The 23,669-nt window shown below is 35.0% G+C and overlaps 3 protein-coding genes across 8 annotated transcripts; all 3 read right to left on the reverse strand.

The window, feature by feature from the left end:
- Nucleotides 1-1,801: 1,801 nt before the first annotated feature.
- LOC100186864 lies at nucleotides 1,802-8,199 on the reverse strand. 2 transcript variants are annotated; one of them, XM_026834956.1, is made up of 14 exons: nucleotides 8,060-8,199; nucleotides 7,889-7,996; nucleotides 7,626-7,706; nucleotides 7,311-7,419; nucleotides 6,558-6,795; nucleotides 5,920-6,058; nucleotides 5,313-5,422; nucleotides 4,856-4,925; nucleotides 4,577-4,680; nucleotides 4,426-4,521; nucleotides 3,876-4,015; nucleotides 2,865-2,971; nucleotides 2,233-2,635; nucleotides 1,802-1,924 (listed from the first exon to the last, which is right to left on the reverse strand). In XM_026834956.1, the coding sequence occupies exons 2-13, from the start codon at nucleotides 7,948-7,950 to the stop codon at nucleotides 2,398-2,400; spliced, it is 1,494 nt and encodes a 497-aa protein (XP_026690757.1). In that variant the 5' UTR covers nucleotides 7,951-7,996; nucleotides 8,060-8,199; the 3' UTR covers nucleotides 1,802-1,924; nucleotides 2,233-2,397. The 2 variants fall into 2 exon arrangements, with proteins under 2 accessions (XP_026690757.1, XP_018668030.1); XM_018812485.2 differs by having other exon boundaries at nucleotides 4,856-4,961.
- Nucleotides 8,200-8,298: 99 nt separating this feature from the next.
- Nucleotides 8,299-15,999, reverse strand: LOC100182825 (cyclin-T2). 4 transcript variants are annotated; one of them, XM_009860673.3, is made up of 15 exons: nucleotides 15,325-15,999; nucleotides 15,017-15,098; nucleotides 14,704-14,778; nucleotides 14,376-14,490; nucleotides 14,241-14,303; nucleotides 13,878-13,923; nucleotides 13,554-13,644; nucleotides 13,116-13,259; nucleotides 12,103-12,199; nucleotides 11,647-11,686; nucleotides 11,329-11,435; nucleotides 10,083-11,037; nucleotides 9,853-9,939; nucleotides 9,535-9,607; nucleotides 8,299-9,481 (listed from the first exon to the last, which is right to left on the reverse strand). In XM_009860673.3, exons 1-15 carry the CDS (start codon nucleotides 15,540-15,542, stop codon nucleotides 9,056-9,058), a joined length of 2,619 nt encoding a protein of 872 aa, XP_009858975.1. In that variant the 5' UTR covers nucleotides 15,543-15,999; the 3' UTR covers nucleotides 8,299-9,055. The 4 variants fall into 4 exon arrangements, with proteins under 4 accessions (XP_009858975.1, XP_009858976.1, XP_009858973.1 ...); XM_009860674.3 differs by having other exon boundaries at nucleotides 8,299-9,469; nucleotides 11,647-11,689; nucleotides 15,325-15,998; XM_009860671.3 differs by having other exon boundaries at nucleotides 11,647-11,689; nucleotides 15,325-15,998.
- An 850-nt stretch (nucleotides 16,000-16,849) lies between these two features.
- LOC100180479 (protein lifeguard 1) lies at nucleotides 16,850-22,219 on the reverse strand. Of its 2 annotated transcripts, XM_002129055.4 has the most exons (10): nucleotides 21,925-22,219; nucleotides 21,475-21,510; nucleotides 20,829-20,898; nucleotides 20,473-20,583; nucleotides 20,219-20,272; nucleotides 19,622-19,712; nucleotides 19,289-19,372; nucleotides 18,519-18,656; nucleotides 18,107-18,154; nucleotides 16,850-17,740 (listed from the first exon to the last, which is right to left on the reverse strand). In XM_002129055.4, the coding sequence occupies exons 1-10, from the start codon at nucleotides 22,115-22,117 to the stop codon at nucleotides 17,594-17,596; spliced, it is 972 nt and encodes a 323-aa protein (XP_002129091.1). In that variant the 5' UTR covers nucleotides 22,118-22,219; the 3' UTR covers nucleotides 16,850-17,593. The 2 variants fall into 2 exon arrangements, with proteins under 2 accessions (XP_002129091.1, XP_002129111.1); XM_002129075.4 differs by lacking the exon at nucleotides 21,475-21,510 and having other exon boundaries at nucleotides 21,925-22,218.
- Between the last annotated feature and the right edge of the window lie 1,450 nt (nucleotides 22,220-23,669).

Raw genomic sequence — 23,669 nt, forward strand, 5'->3', positions numbered from 1 at the left:
AGAAGCTAAAAATTGGAGAGTACGATCTTTTTTAAGGACAAGATCATAGCGTGCTACATGATATGCAAACAGTAGCGAGACTCTTAGTTTAAAATTGATGCAGGTTAAATCTTGTTGGAATAAATTATCATATATGGCTAACACTAGTTGCCGCATGGTAAGCAAATAAAACAACCAAAGAAATGCATTAACTCTATCCGTAATAAAAGCAACTAAAAACAACTCCAGCACCTGGTACACTACTACATTAAACAGTACAGATTACGAAAAAAACAGTAATGACAGTGAAAACAACGTAATAAAAAACAGACACTGGCCACAGTGAAACAAACTTTTAATTTATGTTTACAAAAAAAAACAAAAAAAAGAACAAACTAAACACTTTCAATAACTTCAATATTTATTTATTTTTTAAATTTATTGTTCCGCACTGGAACAACTGTCTTCTAATTCTTCTACAATGCTTTCCACGGTAGGAGAGATAGAATCCGGCTCTGAGGATTTTTTCGTCTTCTTTTTAGAAATGAGAGTAATCATAAACGCAGCCCACAAAGCTGTCCTTGATTTCCTTGTTGCCATGGTAAGCAAGCTTAGTGAAGCAGCAAGAGCAAGGGTCAGGATATCTAACGAAAAAAAGTTTTTTTTAAGAAATGCCATAAAGTTCTATTTGAAACGTTTTATGCCACCAATTTGACAAATGTCACATGTAAATAGCTCTAAAATGTACAATTCATTTTTAGGTACAAAGCGTCAAATCCTTGGCAACCATGTTAATTGCCAAGATCTCTGTTTGGAAGACCGAAGTGTATGATCCAAGGCTCACCAAGACTTGTTTAGTCACAGTGTATAGCACCCTGGGTGTTGGGGTAATGAGCCAATCCTCACCTAAATCCTAGGACCCATGGCGTGCCATGCTTCGGGACTTCATCCATATAGAATAAGTACAAAACATAACATTTCACAAAACCTAATTTTTCCCAACACATTTTTTTGTGTTAGCAAAAACTTTGTAAAAACATTTTATTCACGCCAAACCAAGACCACTTGCCTGACTGAGCATCTTCCACAACATGAGAACCTGGTTCCCTCTGATACGAGAATATTTCGTTCCTTCTCTTTGCTTCCACCTCCCTTATAAGCTTATACTGGCTCTCCAACACAGCCAGCACACCACTGTGCATTGGACCTCCAAGTAAATGTTCCATCCTATCCAACAATGCCATTACCTGGTAGAGAGAGGTAAAATTTTGGTAAAAAAAAATTGAAAAACTAAGTACATAAACATAAAAAATTAAGAAAAAAGCCAAAAAAATTATCACCGACAAAAAAACATAAATGGTACCTTGTTAGCTGGCTCGAGGTGTATGAACATATAATGACTGTCAATGTTATGTGTGTTATAAAGACTGTTCATATTAAGAAATACCATACCCTGCTGTGCTCACGGTATTGCTCCGATATCAGTTTATCTACTCTTGAAGGATTGCTGGGTGGGCGGGGCAGGGGTGTGTTGTTTGAACTCGACACTCGACGACCGGGGAAATTACGAGCAAGCTCTGACTCAGTCTTTAAAATTTAAGTGTTTAAATAAGACTTAAAAGATACACTTAACCTAAATATTTGGGCACTACCAATGCATATCAAAAAGTTATTGTGGTTGCCATGCAAAATGCTTAATATATAAAGCACTGCATTAATCAGTAAAAATTAAACCAAAAAGTCAGATTTGTTTACATAAATGCATGTCTAACAAACCCTGCCAAAAGTTTGACGGCCCATGATTGTACAATTACCTTCTTTCTTTCCTTTTCTAAACCCCTTTGTTGATCATAGCATTCCTCCATTGCAAAATACAGTTTATTCCTGGGTGCCGTGCGTTGCTTAGCTTGCATGGGCATACCTGGTAATGGTGGTGGTGGTATACCTATACATGGGATTTAAATACAAAAAGTTACAGAGTGATTTAATTGTGGCAAAATAAAGATAATCACCATAATAAAGATAATGAAAACTATGAACTTATATGATGAAAAATATTGAAATTATATTGTGGCAAAATAAAGATGATCACTATAATAAGAAATATATTGAACTTTTGATCATAATTTAGAAAGAAAAAATAACAGCAGTTACAATTTAAGTTGAATGTGCTTCCCGCTTACAACACTAAATCAAAGGTTATCCATTTGTGATTCTTAACTGTATAAAACAAAGGTATTGAATAAGACTCACCATATACACCATTCATATGAATAGGAATCAAAGGCCATCCTTTCTCATCAAAGTAAGGGGACATATTACACCGTGGACGCATCGGGTACGGCTGACCCATTGGCATTGGGGGTCCCTGGCTGAAGAAATAGGGGTGAAAACCTTCTGAGGGGTATTTGGGGCCCTCTAATCTTGGGGGGTAAGATGCCGGGTAAAATGTAGGGGGTATAGTGGGTCGGGGTAGGTAGGGGTAACCAGGGGGGCACATGCTATTAAACCCTGGGTGACGTGGAACCATCTTGTTAAATTGGGGGTAAGATGATGGGTTGAACGGGTAACTTCCATGAATGGGGTCAGGGGTTGGGTAAGATTGGGGTGGGGGGTTGGGAGGATAGGTTGTCGGCTTCTCCTTGCTTCTTGTTTGCTGCGATAGAAAATATAGTTGTAGGCAACAAGTTTTTTTAATTTTTAACAAAATCTAGGGAGAAATTAGTAAAATGCATTTATCAAACATAATATAGCATCAAACATAAGAAACATTGATTAACCTGTCCAGTATTGTACTTTGGCCCTGCTTGTCAGTATAAATATTTAATGTTAGGGTAAAAGATATTAGGTGCCTATGAACATAAATAACAACAAGAGAAAGTCACCAAATAAGCTTGTGAGTTCCTTCTCTGGTTCTGTAAGTTTTCTCTTGAAGTAGAAACATCATAATCCAAGTTGGTATTATGGGATCGAACATACAGTGTATCTGATGCTGGGAATTTACAAAATGCATTTCAGTATAATGTTAAGTGGGTAGTTTAACTGTGAAATTATTTTAATATTTAAATCAGAATTGGGCATATGGTGTCTTTGTATTAATTGTATAAATTACATAATGTTATTAATAGAAATGGTAGTGGTATAGTATTCTTTGCGGAAGTAAATAATCTGAATTTCCATTTTTATAATAATATTTTTACTGTTTTACTTTATCTTTCCTGTTGTATTAATGCTTTAAAACTTTTTTCTACACATCTTACTAAAGCTTTACTTAAATCGAGGCAAAAAATGTATTTGTCCTGCTACCTTATTTCAACACCCTCTTAAATTCCTGACTCTCATTTTTAAATAAACTAACTTTGGCTTTTTAAAGCATCCTGTGTGGTGGGTTGGGTGGGGAGTGGTGTTCTACGCTCACAGTTGTTTGTGTTGCTTTCTAAACCTGAAGTAACTGAATCGCTTCTCCAAGGTGATCCCATCTGTGTGGGTGGGAACACTGACTGTCATATTTAACTATGTACATGGATGTATACAGTGATGCCTTAGGCTGTTTAAAAAGAAACATATTTAAAAAAAAAGTGGCTGAGGTGCTTTTTATTCGAGGACTTTGAGATTTGTGTCAGATTTGACTTATACCCTCATGTTTTCATACCTATATATTTACTTATACAACCATAACTATACTGAATTATGTTTTAAGCATATCGAGAAGTTTTATTCATTTACACTAGTGAACAGGCTTACAAATAAAACTATTCGTTTAACTTATATAAAAATTTAATTTATACAAAAATATTTAAATAATTGATATAAAAAGTTAACTTATACCAAAAACTTTAGGGAATTGATATAAAAAAATTAACCTCAAACAATTTTATAACCTTTAGGTCTCTTACCTGTTCTTCTTGGTTCAATATGGGGCAGAACAAGTTCTTGTCACGACTCGCAGACAAAGGTAAGTTACGTGGTGATTCAGTTTGGTACAAAGGGTCAATGGGTGAAGGGAACGACATGTTCATAGCAAGATTGCTGTAACCTGAAGGTTTGTATTGGTAGGTAAATGAGTGTTACATGTTTATAAGCAAAAAATCACATTTTTTTACAAAATTTGTGTTAACATTGCTAAAATACCGAATTGTATGTCAATATCAACTTTGTAAGAGATAGAGTTGTGAATGCAATTTTTGTATAGGACATTTCCTGACTTTGCTACATGAATTTAAAGTCTGTGGGCCTGTGGTACATACCATGCTTTTTAGCCACCCAATATATAAACAGCAGAAGATTCACAGTTATGTGAGATATGCAACTATTCCAACCTCTTTTGGTTAGATTTTATTGTTATGTTATTAAATAAAAGATTTTATTTTATTCTATATGAGTGAGGTCTTTAAGGACCTAGGGTTTATAAAATAATGATGAAATAAGAGATAGATAATTCAGTACCGTTACGTTTGGGTTTTTGTGGCGTTGTCTGTTGAGTTATTGGATCCAATCTATGAAGTGAAACTTCGTTCAGATCAAGGTTTCTTAATAGTGAACCTGCAGGAAAACGTTATAAAATCTTATGTCCAATAAACTCTTTGAAATTTCTCACCATTTAAATTGGTATCTTCATTAGTAGAAAGAGGTGGTGTGCCATTGCCCAATCCAAGCTCCCTGAACTTTTGCTGAATCAATCTCTCTTGCACTTGTATGTTGCTGGTACAATGAAAATAGAGTTAAAATGCTGTATCATTTTGGATGTGCCATTTTTGTACAGTATAATATGCCTATGGGACTTTTTCATTCCTTTAAATTCTGTTGTTTTTTTTTTTAGAATAGCAAAAAACTGTATACACAAAAGACAAAAGTACACAGTACTTTGTTATATTACCTTGAATCTGTTGGATATATTCTCTGCTGGTTTGCATCTTGTTGCGGGGTGGAGTGGTAATACGATTTATCTGCATGCAATGTACTGAATGTATCTGGCCCATCACCTATAACATGTAACATCAACTAAATACTCCTACTGTCCTTATTGGTGGGCAAAGTGGGATTTTGTAGGCAGAGTACATTAGGCTATGGAATGCCATTTTTGGCCAAGGACTAGGGCTAACAATATGCATAAAAGCAATATATGTGGTTGCATGGCCACATAGGTAAATGTACTACAGCAAATTTTGAACCAGAAATCTGCATGTTACAAGGCAACAGATAGCATATGCATGATGCATTATTTTACCTATAATTGTCTATGGCACCAGTTTTACAACATGTGAATAAGAAACACAGAAAAAACTACTCGAAAACCCCATTAGAGTTGCACAAATGTATTAACAGCTGTTTACCTTGTGGGCTCATGTAGTTACTTCTGCTGTTATCATAGAACGAACTACTTCGTGCCCATGGGGAATTTATGAGGCTGAGTTCAGTGTCAGACTGGCTAAGCAGATGTTTCCTGTAACGAATGTAGTGTAAAGTAAAACTACAGAAAATTTAACTGGTATTGGAAATTTGGAAGTAATAGAAAACATATTTTTTCACATGTTGCTTACAGAAATTAGCAGGTAATAAAAAATGCTACAGAAAGGAAGCTTTATTACTATGTGGTTAGATTTCCTGGTATAAGCGTTCCATTATATGACATAAGCTTTCTGAAGTACACAACAGCTGAGGTATAACTACAACTCACATAAGTCAGGTTTCTACACAATATTGGTACCAAACAAAACAAGTCAAATAATTAATATTCTGTTACTTCTGCTACCAAGCATAACTTAAAATGGTATTTTTTCCAGTTCTTTGCTATATATATATATATATATATATATATATAATACAATTAAAAAAATGGTTTTATATTCACAGACTTAATCAAAAGAAACTGTTTTTTTAATTACTCAAATCAAAAAAACTTAAAAAATGAGGATAACCTTACACTATGAACTATATTACCTCAGCCGATCTACAACCAAAGGGTCCATGTCACCAGCTTTTAATAGCAGGTCTGAATTATCATGCAGGTTTATGGAAGGGTTGATATAATCGCCACTCCCTGTACCTGATATCCCACTTGAGTTTAAAGTTCCACCATCTGTGGGTTAGAAATCATTGATTAAACAGTGCAGAAGAATTCTTGAATGAAAATTAAATAAAGTTTAAATAAAAGAACTAGACTGTAACACATTTTTTCATCATTTAGTTAAAACGCTCTGAGATGTACATTTTGAGATTCAATCATGTTTTGCATATTTTTTGTTGTAAAATTTAGATACCCATAATACACCCATTTTATTATTTAATTTTTTTGGCTTCTTGTTATTTAAATACAAAACAATTGTAATAAAAGATTAAATATAGCCTAATAAATGTTTTCATGTTGCTTGCTAATATGTAACACCAATTTTGTTGTGGATCAAATTCTATACCATTTTGGCTTTCTATAACCATATTCGTTTTTTTTTACACAAAACTAAATAAAAATTTTACAAAAAAAACTGCAAAACATGATTAAATGTCAAAATGTACAGTTCGGAGCGTTTTAACTAAATGATGAAACACGTTATAGTTACAGTGCATCTAAAGCTGATTACCTTCGAACTGAAAACCTGAATATGACTGAACAGCTGTATCGGTGTCAGTCTTATCCCTCCCAATAGTTGAGTTATCATTGAATTGATCACCAGTTCTATCCAAGTAACAGCTATTTGTAAGCTGCGATACATCAGGGGTGGGAAGATATGAATGTAAGTTGAAACTATCCTGTTGTGGTCGGTTTGCAGAGCGAAATTGATGCAGAAATGGAGTACGATCAGTGTCCAATTGAAGTGGCTGTATTTAGTGAGAAAAAATATTGTTAAAACAGTGTTTGTACCAAAGATCTGAAAAAAAATAAGCTTTTTAAGTTGATTTTTAAAGATATTAACTCAAAGTTAAAGTTAAATTGGTGGATACCACATATTGATAATAATTAAAAATTCTAGTAGCCTACTAAATATATTGCATAGTCTAATTAAGGTAGTAAAAAGAAAAACTCCAGGGTGACATAATTAAATTTTTTAAAAAGGAAAACTTAAACACTATTTTTAATCTTAGTTGAAAAAGGCTGCTAAAGTTCTTAAAGTACATTGATAATAAATGAAACTTGAAGGTAGTGATTTTAACAAGCACTAGTTATGGGTATTTTATTTAAGTATTGTTGCAGAAGCTATTAAAAAAAGTAGGAGTTCTTATAGCTTACATATCACTGCGAGAGGCATTAGTAATATCTACATTCTACACAATTAATAAGCTATATTGCAACAGTGATAACTGATTATAATGAAGGGGATTAACTTAAAATTAACCTTTTTTGATGGTGGGGTACAAAAGTTTGGACTCAGCAGACCAGAGCTGCGGTTTGGTTTCAAACTTGAACCAGAGATTGGCTTCCACGCTGGCAATACACTTTCCGAACTGAAAAATACAAATAATATAACCTAGGATGCATATATATGGGGTAATTATAATTCCGTCTACATTCCAGGTCACCTGGCTGTAGTATCCAATCTATTAAATAAAATGGATATATATTATCTACAGAATGGCAAGCAGTATTCTTTGTACTGTCAAAGGTATAAGCAATACACTGTTCTGATTAAAGGTCAAAATTAAAATGTTACCATATTCTTTTGATGGGATTAGTTTTTGCTGGTTTGTCTGATAATATGCTTGCTACCAGATCTCCTAATGAGCTGTCGTTTCTGTGGTAAAATCAGTAATTAAACATAAACAGTAATTGTGTATGTATATGAAGCTTCAGTTATAAGGCTGTTATAATTATTTTGTTAAAACGATAAATTATGTGACTGTAACGTAAAAAAAAGATTTCTTTTTGTAGCGCGCGCAAAAATACTTTTGCAGTTTAAAACAGGTGAAGGCTTACTTCGTGGCTTGTTCATCAGTGTTAGTTGACCATGGTGAATAAGGAGCTGCAGTCGTTTCCATCGAAAAAGTTCAACTCGAATGATCAAGAGCTCACGCGCCCAAAGTACTAATGCAAATATTCAATACAGAGCTTCAAATTATCGCGACAATATAGCAAATGGTGTCTTACCGTATGTGGATTCCCAAATTTACGCTGGGCAGATTGTCTAATTTTAACTCAGTATAACAATTTCTTTCTATCTGTTTAATTTCAACTGTCCTGCAAAAAGTTAAATACCGACTGCACCTGTCACCTGTAGAGGCTCTGGTCTGATAAGCCGAACATTAATTGTTACATCATAACTCTCGCTGTGTCGTCATTCGATTGTAGATTTCTCAATTCTCGTTACAGATAATACTAGGACAACATTTTCAGACGCAAATTTTATTCATATCTTTGCAATTGCCTATGGACATATGTAGCGTGTCGCGTGTGTACATCAGAACAACGCATTCATTGGTCGCAACCCAACTTAGAAAGCAAAAGAACGAAAATGGAATCCAACAGAGGAGTTCGAACGTGCTTGGCGATCGAATGCAAAATGCAATCTTAACACAATGAGCCTTCAAAAACGGAAGAGAAAAGGAATCTGCAATGTACAGGGGGCACAAAAAGTAGCGGCGCAAGTCACTCTGACAAATGGTTTTCAAAAAATAACAAGATCTCCATATTTTAAATTACGTTTTGCGCAGTATAACTAATAGCACTGCTTTTTAGGCAAAACCGAAATATCCCAGAAACAAAGAAAGTCATGACTGCAGTCATAAGCATATATACAAGCATGCATTGGAGATAGTTATGAGGTTACTGAAAAAAATGCCCGTTAACAGTAGATGTAGGAAAAATGTGCTTTTTTTAACAAAAACAACATTTTTATGAGTAAGGCAGTACAAGCATTCTACTGTAGATTAATATAATTACAATCTCAGTAAAGCATACAGTATCATTACAAGCGTTTTTTAGTTGATTTTTCGTCTTACTTTTTTGTTGGAGGTTTTTACAAAATATATAAAATGTTTTCTTATATTTTTTAAGTTAATAGTTTTTTGTGGTCTTAAATACCTTACAATTAACTGCAGTCAACTAATTCCCTTTTGGGAACAAAAAAATCGCTGCAATGTTAAATCAGTTTACAGTCGAGCGCTGAACTAAAGGTGGTGGAGATGAAAAATCCTTTTCATTGTTGCTATGGTAACCGTAACCACGGTGCAGCTTAGTGTCCGAACCGCTTGACGGGGACATGAGGCCAGGGACTTTTGCTGGCTGTTTGGGGCGGTGGGGTGGGCTCTCGTTTATCTCTCCCGGTTCAGGACTGGAGCGAGCAGAATCGTAAGAACCTCCAGTTGGCAAGCTCCCAGCGACAAAGGCACCACTGTCTTCCTCATCTTCAAAGATCTCATCCGGCATTGACATTGGGATCGGGGCCGAGGGATCAAACATGGCCGTGTTGGGCATCGGTGTAAAAACCGGGGGACCGCTTCCATTGGCTGCACGCTTTAAGGTGACTGTGGGAATGCTCTTACCACTGGTCTGCTTCACCTGCATGTGAGACTACATGGTCAATGTAGAACACAATGTTTCAAATTGTTAAAAATTCACTTTACCTTGGAAATCGCATCTGAAAGTGATTTTTGGAAAATTGCATCATTTAATATTTCGCTGTGCTTTTTCGAGCTTCTGAAATAAAAATAAACATTAATAAAACATATTCATTTCACTTTATCTATGTTTTGGGTATTTCATATCAATAAATGTTTAATGCTAAAGCGAGATTTATGACAATTTAAATGCTGTAGACTAATTAGTGGGTAAAGCCATTTAATATTATTCTTGTTTGCGAAATCTGCTTTTTATTTTATTTTTACCTGTATTCCAAGTAAGTTATAAACCTTAGAATACAGGTAGTTTATTTCATATCTTACTTGGAATGGTGTCTGTGTTGATGATGGTGCTTATGTTTCGATCCTCCGCTACTGGAACCATTACCACTGTGATGATGGTGGTGACCCCTGGAACAACAAACTTAACATAAAAAGGGAAGTTAAATTGGAAACTTTATTGATTAATGAGTTGAATACTGCATAATCTGACCCCTCTTGTTTGTATAGACACTTACAGCAGGGTAAAAGCTTCATTAGTATACGCAACCAACCTTTTTGAAAGCTTGGCAGCTGAGTGCTCCACTTGCCCCCCGCTGTCTAAGTGGCCACGTTTTCTTGCTCGAACGGGTGAAACTTCAGAGCCAGAACCAGAGCTTGAACCCACAATCTTCGCAACAGATGTGTTTAACTGGCCATCCGAAGATGAAAGTTTGATCCTTAGAGGAGCAACGGAAGCTTCTGATGATGCTGCTGTGGCTGCTGCTGGAGGCGGGGGAGGTGGAGGACGTGTGCTCTTCTGCTGTTGATGTTTAAGTGCAGCTTCTGCCTGCTTTCGTTTCCGCCGTTCCTCTTCTTTTGCTCGCAGTTTGCCCAGCAGATTTTTCTCTTCGGTTGAGAGAGCAACGGCTGCAGCTTTTTGTTTGAGGTAGTGGTGCAGCTTCTCAGGGTTGCGCTTGTATAGTTCACACATCGCCTTGTAATCAAGAGCTTTCGACTCCTTTTGTGAATGGCTGTGTGCAGCATGCGTCTTCTCACTGTGGTGCCGCCGGGCTTCTTGTGCATCTTTGGGCAAATGCCTACCGGAACTTGTTACCCCAGAATGTGTGGCAGATCTATTGTGGTGGGATTCTGGTGCGGCTCTTTGCTTGAGCTTTTCCGTGCGAATCCGGCCTTCCAGGTCCTTATTTACAGCAGCCAGGTCATCAGGTGTGCTAGATGGTTCCGGTTTTGGTTGTTTAGGCTGTTGGGAATGTGGAGCTTGATGCCAGCCTTTACTCTGGTCAGGTTTTTTCTCATTTGGCGGCTGTTGTGGCTTCATCATGTTACGGTGAGCTTCTGGGTGTGCTGTAGGTCTGTTGTGGCTTCGATTCAAGTCTGGTTTCTGGGGTGGGGCACGACTTGAAGGGTGAGGTTGTTGGTGTGGGTGAGGTCGGGATTGAGGTAGGGTGGAACGACTGGGGTCCATTGGGTTTTGATTGTTACGACTCTCCACTGGCTTTGTGTGACCTGGAAATAATAAATGTTTTAAAGACAACTATGAAACATCATTGCCAATCAAAAATGTGAACAATTTATTACTACATAATCAAACAGATATGCATAATTATACAAACAATTGTTATACACAAAATCAGACACTTCAACAGCTTATACAAACTGATGGATACACTTTAAAATTTGCTAAAACATTCAGAAAAGACTACAGAATGGACTGTTGTGTTATCGGATTTTAACACTTTGTTGCAACTAGCAAATCTTTTCCACAAGATGTTATAAAACAGTTTTTTTTTAACCTACCAGATGATGAGTGGACTGGTTGAGTAGGTGGAGCTGGTTTGGTGGGGACTCGTGTGTTTGGGTGAGTTCGTTTGTATTCCTGGAGTGACATTGCTGGCTTCTTCTCTCTGATGTAAGAGAATAGGTTTATAAACTTGCTCAACAATTGTGCTTTGTGGTAACATATATCGAATGGGTATGGAGGAATGACCAATTGTGGCACATTACATATCAGACTGTGGGCCCTGGCACATATAGAACAGACTTGTATGGTCATCCACTCATGCCCATTACAGTGGGAGAGAAAGTAGCTAGTAGTACACTGTTTAAAATACTTACTTTAGTTTAGGTGGTGGATGATTGTTCTCTGGTTTTTCACCTGCTGTGAAGAGATATATATAATGCCAACGTAACCTTAATACTAACTAGATGACAACAATAGAATTTTGTCACAGATCCTGACTTCAATAGGTTTAACTAAGTGATATTTATGGGTTTAATGAGCAATATTTTTATTGTTGTGGGGGTGAAATGGAACACTGCCATGTCAGACAGCTGCCTTGGAATCCCACAATGATTTAAGCATAAAATAATAAGAATGAAACTATGGATATGTTTCGTCTTGAGTGTGTTTTATGCTAAAGAGTCATTACTGTGATAGCTATACCTTAAAAAAGATAGTAGCTGTCGAATAATAATAACATTGAAACCAATGTTTGTCTCAATGCATTACTTTTTACATTTTTAAAAAATAATGACAGGTAGTCAGATATTATTGGTATTTAGATGCACTACCTGCAGATACTGGTGTGTTAGATGATGGATGGTGTTTCACATCTTTTTCAGAGAACTCGTAAGTTTCTTTGTTTGAGCTTGATGCCGTTAATGAAGGCTGCAATAAACACCACAGTGCATGATAATGTGTGGTGGGATCAGTAATTACAAGCACTAATCGGACGGGGGAAATCGAACAAATTGTTTTTCAAAAATAGTTGCCTAAGCGATGTTATCTACTCTACAAGAATACATAGCACTCCATTTCCATTGGCTTATGAATGTCAGGTGTTAACTTTATAAACATTATGAGCTATCATCTTACCTCGGCACCCACGCAGTTACATAAGTAGCCATTGTTCTACTAGACTACTCCTTTAACATTCAAATCATAGCCTCGTTTTACTGCCTACAGACCAGACGCTTTCCCTTTTTGTATAAAACTAGGGGTGTGGTAGCAGGGAAGCCGCAATAGAGATATTGTCAGGCTTATCAACCGGCTTTACAAGCCACTCGCCCATAAAAAGGTACTGGTGCCTGAAACAAGGCAAAACGAGGCTTATAATGCTGGCTGGTCTTATCCTGTGAATGCCTTATCATTGCCGACGCGGTGTCGGCCAATAGTAAACAAAAAGTGCTGGGAGCCTGTGAGATTGAAAATGGAGAGAAACGCGTTATGTGGTAGACACTGTGTATTCTATGAGGGTGAAGACCTGCAGCAAGGCTTGCCATGGGTCCTTGGATTCAGGCCAGAATTTGCCCATTACCCAAAAATAGAATTTGCCCATTATCAAAAGATGCATACATTCATGTCTGAAAGTGCAGTCATTTACAATGGGGTTCCAGGAGTAATTCTGACTGTTAAACTGGCGACTTAAATATTGAAACAGGTTCTGACTGCCTGTCTGTATGAGGCCACTTTTCTTTATGGTATAGCTTTGTATTTGGAAACCACAGTTACAGTTGGATAACCTAACAGAGTATAGATGAAGCCCCATGATAAAATAAACAGACAAACAAAAGAAAATATTTACCTTGTAATTTTTTAACTTGCGCAGTCTCGTTGGGCAACGGTTCAGAATCTTTAAAAATTCTTCAATGATTGTATCGAGTAAAGGTTCGGTTATAATTGGATCCATGTAAGTCCAATACGCTTTACCATCATTGGATAACGGGATCTGATTGAAAGTTAATAGGATTCACAGGTTAAGGGTTAGACCAGGCTTTCCTATAGATCACAAACACCTTGTATAATTCTTATTGAATTGAAGACCTAAATATTTGTACATAACTTTATAGTGTTAAATTATATGAAAATACAAATCTGAAATAAAGTTTTAACAGGAATACAAATTATTACAAAAGGTCTGCCATTCCTAAAAAATCCAACAAGTGGGGCTTGGCTCTATATAATACGAGTACAACATAGACAGGTTTTAACGCGATTCTGTTTTAATTAATCTTTAACTTACTTCGTATTTGGACCATTTGCAAGAGAGGTGTATGCACATGGCTGCCACTACAGTTGGTTTGTAGAGCAAACAGAAGGTGGTAAGATGCAAACTGTAACGGAACCCATATTTAATTAATCTGACATTTGATCTGAACATAGAAAATTATTTTATGTGTCAATCATTAGCAAAAGTTAATAATGTCTTTACTGTAGTAAATAGAAAATTTAAATGGCATTCAATTAACCGTGGTACATAACTATTAACAACATGAATGTTGGTAGGCCTGTTGTATGGGAATAACAATTTAATACATAACTTGTTACATTAATATGTCCTATTTACCTGTTGGTTGCCATGAAGTAAGCCATCTGTGACAAATCACGGCTTGCTGAAATTGCGTAATAATCCAGTTACATGGTGAAATACGATGTACAAACAAAACAGTCTGGCCTTGTTTAAACTATTTATTAAAGTCAAGAGGTGGCCAAACTATGACACAAATTAAGCTTGTTTCTCTCTTTTGTTACCACAAATTAATATGTGACAATCATTTAAAGTCTCTACCCAAAGAGTAAGATATAAAATTTAAGAACTTCGCGAATCTCATTTTCATCAGGCAAGATAACTTCATTATTTATTGTACTGTTTAATTAACTTTTAAAACTATAACTATTAGAAAAATAATATGAAAAAAAGAGAACCAACCTTTCACAAGTTGAGTACATTTCACAACATGTGTGTGAGGGTGATCTACCGAAATATCGAAACCTAAATCAGTAAAATCATAAATGGATGTTCTAACATTTTACAATGGAAACATCATTGTAAAAGCATTAAAACCTAAAGTTTGAAGAAGCACAAGCTCATTTTGAACAAGCTCCTGTGCCTGCTTGAGATAGCTGTCGCTGTGGGTGTCGAGGTGTGGTTTATCAGGGTGGAGGCAGACATAACAAATCTGTACAAACCATAACGCAAAATTTTAGAAAATATTTAATTTCTGTTAAAACTTATTGACGAAAAATATACTCACAGGGGAAAAATATTTAAATATCTTAGATTTAACAGTTTTGCTAATGAGATCTTACCATTAGGCGAACAACGTTTCTTTTTTGGTACCGGTAATTTTGGGACACCCAATAATATTTGCATACTTATACAATCACACAACCTTAAGAACATGCTCCAACTTTTTGGGTTGTTCTTCCACTTTAGCAGCCAAAAAAAGCGCAGTTGGGGCGATAGCCTGAAATAAAAAAAGTTTCTACGTAAAATAATAACAGGAACTGACATCAATAAAAAATGTCACTACGAAAAGCATGGTCATGTTAACAGCTTAAAGCAATTAAGAAACTCCAACTTAGTAGTTAGTACCGGCATTTCATTTAGCATGGTTTGTAACAACTTAATTGGCTGTAATAAATGCCACAAAACACTACTAATATAGTATTTAAACATTTAAAATTAGTTATGAAAGTACTTACGTAACGTGAAAATACAGTAAAGGAGTGGTAAACATAAAATCTGTGCATATATACAATCGCAGTGTTGATGGTAAGTTGATTACTGTAACGGTGGTGGCGGTTAAGGAAACGTAGAATGTAGAAGTTACGGAATAAATACGAACAAAAAAGAGGTTTAAAATCGTAAACTAAGTAGTTTTATGTCAAATATTGGTGTTGTAAGTTATTTAAAATGGTTTTGTATTGGTTACATTAAAGAACTAAATTAAGCGATATCCGCCATTAAAAATTAGTGACCGAATCGTGACTGGCAGAAAACTAAAGGATACACTGAAAGTCGTTGTCCCATGTCTTGTATTAAATTTGCCGCTTGTTGACGATAACCAAGCTCTTTATCTGCATCTATACCATCTTTTCGACTGGGAGTTTGGTCTAAATCTTCCCTTGAATACTGCCATTTTCTATTATTATCTGAAGCCATCACCCAGTCGAATCGAAAAGTAACAGCCAGAGCGGTAAACAAGACGCGCTCCTGCGTTTCGCGCATGCGCACTGAGATTCATGACACGAGACCGTGACGTCATGATTGCGCAACATTTATTCATGAACAAAAGCAAATTTCACGCTTAGCTGAAGACGCAATGATGCATTACAAAACAAATCAATGTTCCAAAACAAACTTATTTTGTTCGGTTTATATTATTAGAACTTACAATGCATATATTTAGCAAGTAAACAATGCGGATAAACGATTTGCCCTGAAATAAAATATACGATTTCTATGTCGACTTCTTTGCTTGATCAAAACATGGCGGACTCGACGAATCCTTTTTTCTGTCGACTTCTGCTACCAAATCCATCTGAACTAAACATAGGCCGACTCGACGCACAATTTTCACCCTTTCCAATGTAAACACTCGAAAATATAACGATGTTACTGGCCCTTTCAGCCGACATACCAGCACAGAGCGTATTGACAGCAACTGCGAGCTGTTCAGTCAGTCCTGGCAGTTTATCGTTTGCTGCTTTCTTCGTGGAGCTTTTTTTAGCGCTCTCTCGCATGAAGCCTCTCTCACATTTGTCGCAGCAACCAAACAAAGCTGAAGTCATTTGCAGTTCTGTGTATAACTGCTGATTACTTTGTGTTGCTTTCGTGGTTGCTAGTTGATGTTGTCCCACATTTCCATCAGTTTAATTGTATTTTGATTTTTTCCAATGCGACCACGAATACCACAAATCAGCCTGCAGTTTCCTATCTCGAGAAGAAAATTGAATACGTCTGTTTTTGAAAAACGTTCAAGGCCAAATGTTATGTTGTGTCATATTCTACCACGCTTCTAGTTCAAAGAACGGCCGTAATGTAATTATCAATACGCAAAAGGTTATTATAAATAATGCATGGTTTCTCGATATACTTTCAGATTTTATAATAGATTGCATGGTTGCACATTATCGCCAAACCGATTTTTCAAATAATGTTTAGCCAAACTGCTACAAAATAGTTTTCTTTAAACTATGTGTTATAAAGTAAATGATAATTGATATAGCAACATTACCAGTATTACTACATAGCGCTATTACGTGTCTACTATAGCTATTACGTGTCTACTATAGATCTACTTCAGATGGACTTGCGACTCTATTTGCTGGTTACTTACCGTTAGGCCCACATACCTATCTTCCTGTATTACAGCAGGAAAGCGTTTAAGTATTGTAGCAACCACGGCCCATTTACGAAAGCTACATACAGTATTGAGGCAATCGTTTCAGTTATTTTAAAAACCTAAATAAGGTATAGTCTATAAAAGACCACAAACATAACAAAATTTGCTTTGCAGTTGTTTACGATCTCCGTTAGTCTTCATAAAACCAAGTTATACAACTTTTATTTGCTTGTTATTATCAACAGTAATATACATATGTATGCTTGAATAAATTACAACAACAAATAAACCTATATATCTTTTAAAACTTTTAAGATATGGAAATCACAGCAATGGTTTCAAGTACTAATTACCAAATTTAACATTACAGTTCAGACTACTACAATGTAATCTACATTTTTGTTCCAAATGTACAGGGGTGACAAGATGGGTTTGCTATATACAAGAAAAAATAAACAATAAATTTCCATTACTTAGCATTTCACATTTGTCAGATTAAACATTTAGGCAAGTGTGCTTAAAATACATTAATTTAACATCAAACAACGTACATAATAATAGATACCCCATTATATACAGTAGTCAACTAAACATGAGCGATGGGCCAACTGCTGAACTAAATCCTATGTAATTAACTATTCACACTGTTGTACATTGTGCATCAGGATATCATGTGGCAACTTAATTTGTAATCCTAGCAAAAACTTTATCAAAACTTTTAATTAAAATATATTCAATTATGCAAACTTTGCTTGAGATAACAATGAGTCGACATAATACCAAACACATGGAATTAAATAAACATCCTAAATAATGAACAACAAGAAATCATTAGTGTTTGCTTTTTGAGACAGCTTTCTTTAGCTTGTCTCTATGAGCTAGTTAATTACAGATGTATGGCATAGTTCCATACAGTCTCCTTATATCCACAACACTAGTTGCTACTCCCAAAAATGGAAAGAATAAAGATGAAAATGTAAACAACATCTATGTAGAGATTGAGGGCACCATAGATGTATTCTTCTGGGTCAAGCTCATAACGTTTTCCTCCCATTATAAGTTGAGTGTCGAAAGCCAGGAACTGACAATATTTAATTTATTTAAATTATATTACAATCTCAAATATATGTATGTATTAATATGTATATACTAATATTAGATCTATTTTATACTGTAACTATGAAAAAGCGCATCATAATCCTATTTCTTTGCACATAACCTCCTATTTACTTTAACTGCGAATAATCAGAAATATATTATCCCTTGCATACAATCTGTATTTGTGTACTCTAACTATACACATTGATAACAAACTATATTTGTGAACTATTAACCAAATACTTGAAAAAAGTTAGTTCAAAAAGACCTAGAATCTTGATATTCTATGTTACACAAATGTATACAGAAAATGTTATGCTTGCATTTTAAATAAATCCGGACAACTTACCAAAGTGAAAACAAGAGCACCCAGGGATCCATATACAACATGAAGATACTAGAGGATAAGAACATATTTTAGATAGATAAATATGCACCTAGGGTGCCATGTAGACAAACTTATGAATGTTGTGATAAGAATAACCATGTATGCTAAATGTTAGGGAGTGTTTGAATAGTTACCACCATTGACGTCATTTTAAAAGAGGTTAAGAAACTTCAAAAGGATCTATTTTATTGACACCACAGAAAACTAGTGAAATTTTAAGTGTTTTTAAACATGCATATTTTTTATATTTAAACCAACTTTATAAATAACTAAAGTAAGTTTATATAAAACAGCTGACGCTAAAGTTTATTTATACCACAACACTCAATTTTAACTATATATATATATATAGATATAAAACACAGTCACATACCCATGACTTATTCCATGTGAAGATAGTCACAAATCCAAACAGCATGAGCACAAGAACAAGTACAAAGAGAAGACCGGAGCATTTTGTGAAGTCAAATTTGGTTTGCAATGAGAATAATGTAACAGCTACACATACACCCTAAGAAAAGTCATTGCAAAGTGTGAATTTGTCTCTTGTTATACAGTCCTGTGGGCGTTAACACATAATTTTTGTGAAGTCAAATTTGGTTTGCAATGAGAATAATGTAACAGCTACACATACACCCTAAGAAAAGTCATTGCAAAGTGTGAATTTGTCTCTTGTTATACAGTCCTGTGGGCGTTAACACATAATATCCCATATTCCCATATAGTGTTTTGGCAGTTAACCAGGCTGTGTTAAGAGTCATAAGGATTAAAGGATAATTATATAAATCAGTAAATATTCTTTGTTAACTAGGCTACGAAATGCGACGATAAGAATGAAAACATGAATCATCTTACTTCAACGTATTGTATCGTCAAACGACCATACTCATTAGTGTTTTAAACATCACATATACTTTAATTTAATAATTTAATCTTATTTCATATAAACTATCACCAAAAAAAACTAGGTCATTGTTAAGCTTATTGGATTACACATCAAATAATATAAGGATATTTCATGAATTTAACACTGAGGTCAACAAAGAACTGTTGATATTACTGGCTTACTTCCATAAGTTTTGCACCAAATTCAGTCGTTCTATTTGTGTATTTTAATAATAGATGGTTTAATAAGCAACTTACCACTGTTATGCCTAAGGCGATAACAACAGACATTGTGTCATAAAAGCTTGCAATAGTTCCAACCATGTAGGAGAGGGCAAGTGTCTAAATGAACAAAAAATATCAATAATATAGACAACAAAGTTATATTTATGTGCTAACATTGGCACAAATCTCAGGTCTCCTTGCGTGTCTTGCCCATGAACCCGACTCATATGGGGTAAAGTAGGTTTCAAGGGTCTTGTGTAGTTAAAGGGGATAACATACCAGTACAAGCACAAAAAGGTAGGAGTGGAAGATTTTATGGTAGACATATATAATCATAAAATGTAAACATCTATTAGTAAAACTTACGAAGATGGCAAGAACAATAATGTTGGTAGGATGCTTGCGTCGAACATTGGGGCAGCACACCAGAGCTATGTAGAGAGCAAGGAAAATAGCACTGTGTAATATGAGGAACATTTAAATAGGTTGACAGTGGGAGACATTTTTTTCTTCTGGGAAATCCCATGCATTATCACAAGACCGATACCTTTACTAAAGCAATTCAATTTCACACAATTATTTTATAGGCTGATTGTCTTTAGAAACTTTGATGGGAGCTTTTTAGCACCGAAATATTAAATTGTATAGGCCTATCATTTCTTGAAAGATTCGATACCTCAGTTTATTTTGTTTTGGTATCATTTTAATGCTTATTAAAAGTTTACAGCTTCATAGATTGTGCATTGAGTAAATAGTCTGATTTTAAACAAATTTAGATTTAAACAGGATAATTTAAAAACGAATAACTAATGGTACTGGGACCCTGAGTTTAATTTTAAGAGTTGAGAATGTGGGGCTCACAGTCAGGCTACCGAAAACTGTATCAATTACAAACGTTTAATGGTAGGCTATATTTTCAAAAAAGAATAGTAACATTAGTTAGAACTAGAAAATTAATCTTACTATGCAACATAATACATCGCTGAATTTGCTCTAATGAATGTCTTCACAGAAGGTCTGGAATTCAAAGAAAACAATGTGATTGTGATGTATGTGATACTTTTATAATTTCATTTCACTTTTTTACATTTAGGGTTTTATCTTATTGCTGTATTCAAATTAGAAAAGTTTATACAAAAACTGATTAGTTGTATCATAAGGACAAAGCTAACATTTAATTCTAATCGTTTAAATACCTTATCAAAAATATTGCTTACATGAAAGTGAAAATGCAGACAATTCCAAATGTTACCAGCAGTTGAAGACCCAGTGTGATGTAAACTTTCCGAATAAACAAACGACGAACACTTTTGTCGTCAAATGAACCTCTGGAATAAACAAAACTATTTGCAAATTGATTTAACTCAAGCCTTGTAATTTTAGTGACAAATTGTGTTTAATGTAAATACACTAGTTAATGTGAACAATAAAAGATAATGACAAGTTAAGATAAAAAAAATCGCAAGTTTAAAGTTGTTTTACTCCTATTTCAATGAATGAAATTATATTCAAAGTACATAAAACTTTATATTGGGTGTCATTTTAAATAGTTTGCTATCCTTTGAATACTTACCGTGTTGTAAACCCTCCATCTTCAGCATGATGTGGTGTGGAATTGTATGACGGCTGATGGACAGCTGTTTCTAATATTTAGGAAAAGTCAGTGGTTGGTAATATGAAGTCACAAAATAACAACAGACCGTTCAGTTTAAAAGCATGCGTATAATAGGATATAGGAATATGGGAGCATCATTAAAAAGTGTTGGAAAATAGTTACAAGATGGTGGGCAGTTATATTGTTATTTGTGAGACAATTTCTATTATGGTGAAATAATAAATGATTTATATATTAGACATATGGCTTATAACATTTTTATGAATATACCAAAGAATAAAGCTTTGGTTTTGTTGTTAGCAAATATGTTCAAAATGATTTAATAACATTAACAATAACATAGTATGTGAGTCATGTGACACGTGTGCGTGTTATGTCTGTTTTGCTTAAAAAGTGTCAACGCTACCAGTATGACAAATTAACTCAAACGCTATATGTGGAATTAAAAACACATAAATAATTAAGTTTCTTTCAAGATTCTTTTAGACTTTTACCCTACTACAAAATTAACAGTAAAATAAGTGCAGTTGGTGATTGCCTACACTAATCTTATATTGCAGGCAACATGCAGCAAGCTAACAGACTACAAATTAGTGAACCATACCCGCAGCTGGCTGCACACTATTCTGTCCATAAGGAGCTATATAAGCACAGTTTTAAGTTACTACAGATGCAAGTACTATGAAAGCATAATATAATTTTATGTCAAGGAAATACAATTTTTAAATATCATATAGTTCCATTTAAATTAACAACTATTTTGAACAACATTATCATATCCCACTTAATTGAGTATAATATTAAATATAAATTAATGAATATTTTCATATACATATATAAAATAAATCCATCTATATATATATTATGTATCCCATGCTTTTAATCTGTAAACTGTTACAGTGTCGATTTCGAATTTACCATAACTAAAATTAGGCAATACGGTGACTAATTTTGTGTGCATAAATACTTTTTTAACAACTTTTCATGCAGACTTGTGATGCTTAATTATTTTTTTCGCAAATTATTGCTGTATTGCTTTTAAAATATCACCTACCAGCTGGGTGTGGTGCATACTGTGTCTGGTAATTCCCTGTGGGATACGGTTGCGCATATGGTTGGTTGGCTGGTGGGTATGTTTGGTTGGCTGGGGGGTAGGGGGCTCCTGCTTGTAGGGGTGCACTGGCTTGAACATAAGTTGTGGGTTGGGGGGTTTGGCTCAAACAACTTCTTCTCATCCATAGCTTCATTATAAGATGGTGCTTGGGCCATTTTTACTGCTATTATGATACAATACACAGTTTATTCAAGTGGGCCAGTGAAACAAAGTTGCTGAAAATGTATCGTCTCAAATCAATGCATTACAATATACACCACATCCACATTCACTGAGTACCACGCCACAAGTTTAACGGTGCACAATAATGATAACATCTACATGACACGCGCCTGAACATGAACAGGCGCTTACATGGCTTTATATTAGTATTTATTCGTCCTTAAATATCTGACATCTACTCTATAAACTTCTCTACAGTTCCGCTGCGAAATCTCGTGACAAAAAATATTTATTTTGTCGCCATATTGTAATATAAGATTTCTATTGCATAAGTTTGAATGGGGAGTGCAAATGAGAAATGAATGTTACGTATTTACATTCGCGTAGCACGACAACTACTGTCTCTATAATACGAATATCCTATATATACCGTACACTCCGTGCAACGACCGCTATGGTCATGTGTATTACCATGGTCCCCTAAAAATAAAGCAGGCCTAAGATTTTATTCATTACCCCCCAAAACGCACACGCCAGCAAAGAGTAGCAGATGGTAACATCGAACAACAAACACGATGTTTTTTGATTACGATGGTATAGCTCAAACCACTATGGGAAAATACAATATGAAACCAACTACATCGAATTCAACCCTGCTTCCCTCCCTATACGTTATATAAAAAGGTAATATCATAGTACTCTAAAACACTCTGTTTAGAGTACTATGGTAATATGCCTATGGGTAACAAACCTACACTGCAGAAGTACAAGTTAATATAGAGGATACGCGTAAAGGTAGCCTGACGCACATCCTATGGTATCCTATATGTGCACATTAGAATACATTTTACCATGATAAGTCAGCAAATAAGTTGGTTATACAGAAAGAACATGTCTATCTTTCAGCAAGGTGCTTTTTAATATTAGACGTTGTGGGTGGTAGATGACGGAACACTTTTAGCACATAATATAAAATACCCTAATGTTTTTTAAGCAATTAATAACGGCGGCCTATGTGAGTCGGGAAGATGAGATTTTATAATCCTTTAAATATTTTTTGTTTACGACCAAATGGGTTTAGAAAATAGAATAAAACGGTTCCGCATCTACCCCCACCCTACTATATCACGATACCGTAAAGATTTAAACCTGGCAAAACTTTTTTATATAAAACAGAAAAAACGTACGTTACTGTCAAGTCAAAACAAATTTCTTGACAAAACGTTTAAATAAGGAATTTAAAAAATAGTAGCATATATTGGCTATTCTTATCAGCTCATTTTAGTAAATGTAAAACGTAAATTGCCGTCATACTCGTATATGGAGCTGGACGGGGAAAGATGGGACACCCCTTAACTCTTTTCTCTCGTCCCAATAAGTAGTAAACCAAGAACATTAAAAAAATGTAAATAAAACTATATTCTTACGGCTCCCATAGACCGTTGTTAATTGCTTAAAACACGATCAGGATACTTGGATATTATGTGCTAAAGGTGTCCCATCTCCCCCACCCTACTGTATTC

This window comes from Ciona intestinalis, chromosome 7 (genome assembly GCF_000224145.3).
Source record: "Ciona intestinalis chromosome 7, KH, whole genome shotgun sequence".
In the NCBI taxonomy this organism is placed as follows: domain Eukaryota; kingdom Metazoa; phylum Chordata; class Ascidiacea; order Phlebobranchia; family Cionidae; genus Ciona; species Ciona intestinalis.

What these genes read in the sequence shown, in the direction of transcription:
- LOC100186864 (XM_018812485.2), bottom strand. Translation starts at nt 7,950, where the DNA reads ATGGAAACGACTGCAGCTCCTTATTCACCATGGTCAACTAACACTGAT. An exon ending in TTCAGGTTTTCAGTTCGAAG is followed by an intron (nt 6,059 to 6,557) that starts GTAATCAGCTTT and finishes TCTAACCCACAG; the next exon opens with ATGGTGGAACTTTAAACTCA. An exon ending in TAACTACATGAGCCCACAAG is followed by an intron (nt 4,962 to 5,312) that starts GTAAACAGCTGT and finishes TACATGTTATAG; the next exon opens with GTGATGGGCCAGATACATTC.
- LOC100182825 (XM_009860671.3), bottom strand. Translation starts at nt 15,542, where the DNA reads ATGCGCGAAACGCAGGAGCGCGTCTTGTTTACCGCTCTGGCTGTTACT. An exon ending in AGTTGGAGCATGTTCTTAAG is followed by an intron (nt 14,491 to 14,703) that starts GTTGTGTGATTG and finishes TGGTTTGTACAG; the next exon opens with ATTTGTTATGTCTGCCTCCA. An exon ending in ACCAGTCCACTCATCATCTG is followed by an intron (nt 11,038 to 11,328) that starts GTAGGTTAAAAA and finishes TATTATTTCCAG; the next exon opens with GTCACACAAAGCCAGTGGAG.
- LOC100180479 (XM_002129055.4), bottom strand. Translation starts at nt 22,117, where the DNA reads ATGAAGCTATGGATGAGAAGAAGTTGTTTGAGCCAAACCCCCCAACCC. An exon ending in GATGGAGGGTTTACAACACG is followed by an intron (nt 20,584 to 20,828) that starts GTAAGTATTCAA and finishes TGTTTATTCCAG; the next exon opens with AGGTTCATTTGACGACAAAA. An exon ending in GCGATGTATTATGTTGCATA is followed by an intron (nt 19,713 to 20,218) that starts GTAAGATTAATT and finishes CATATTACACAG; the next exon opens with TGCTATTTTCCTTGCTCTCT.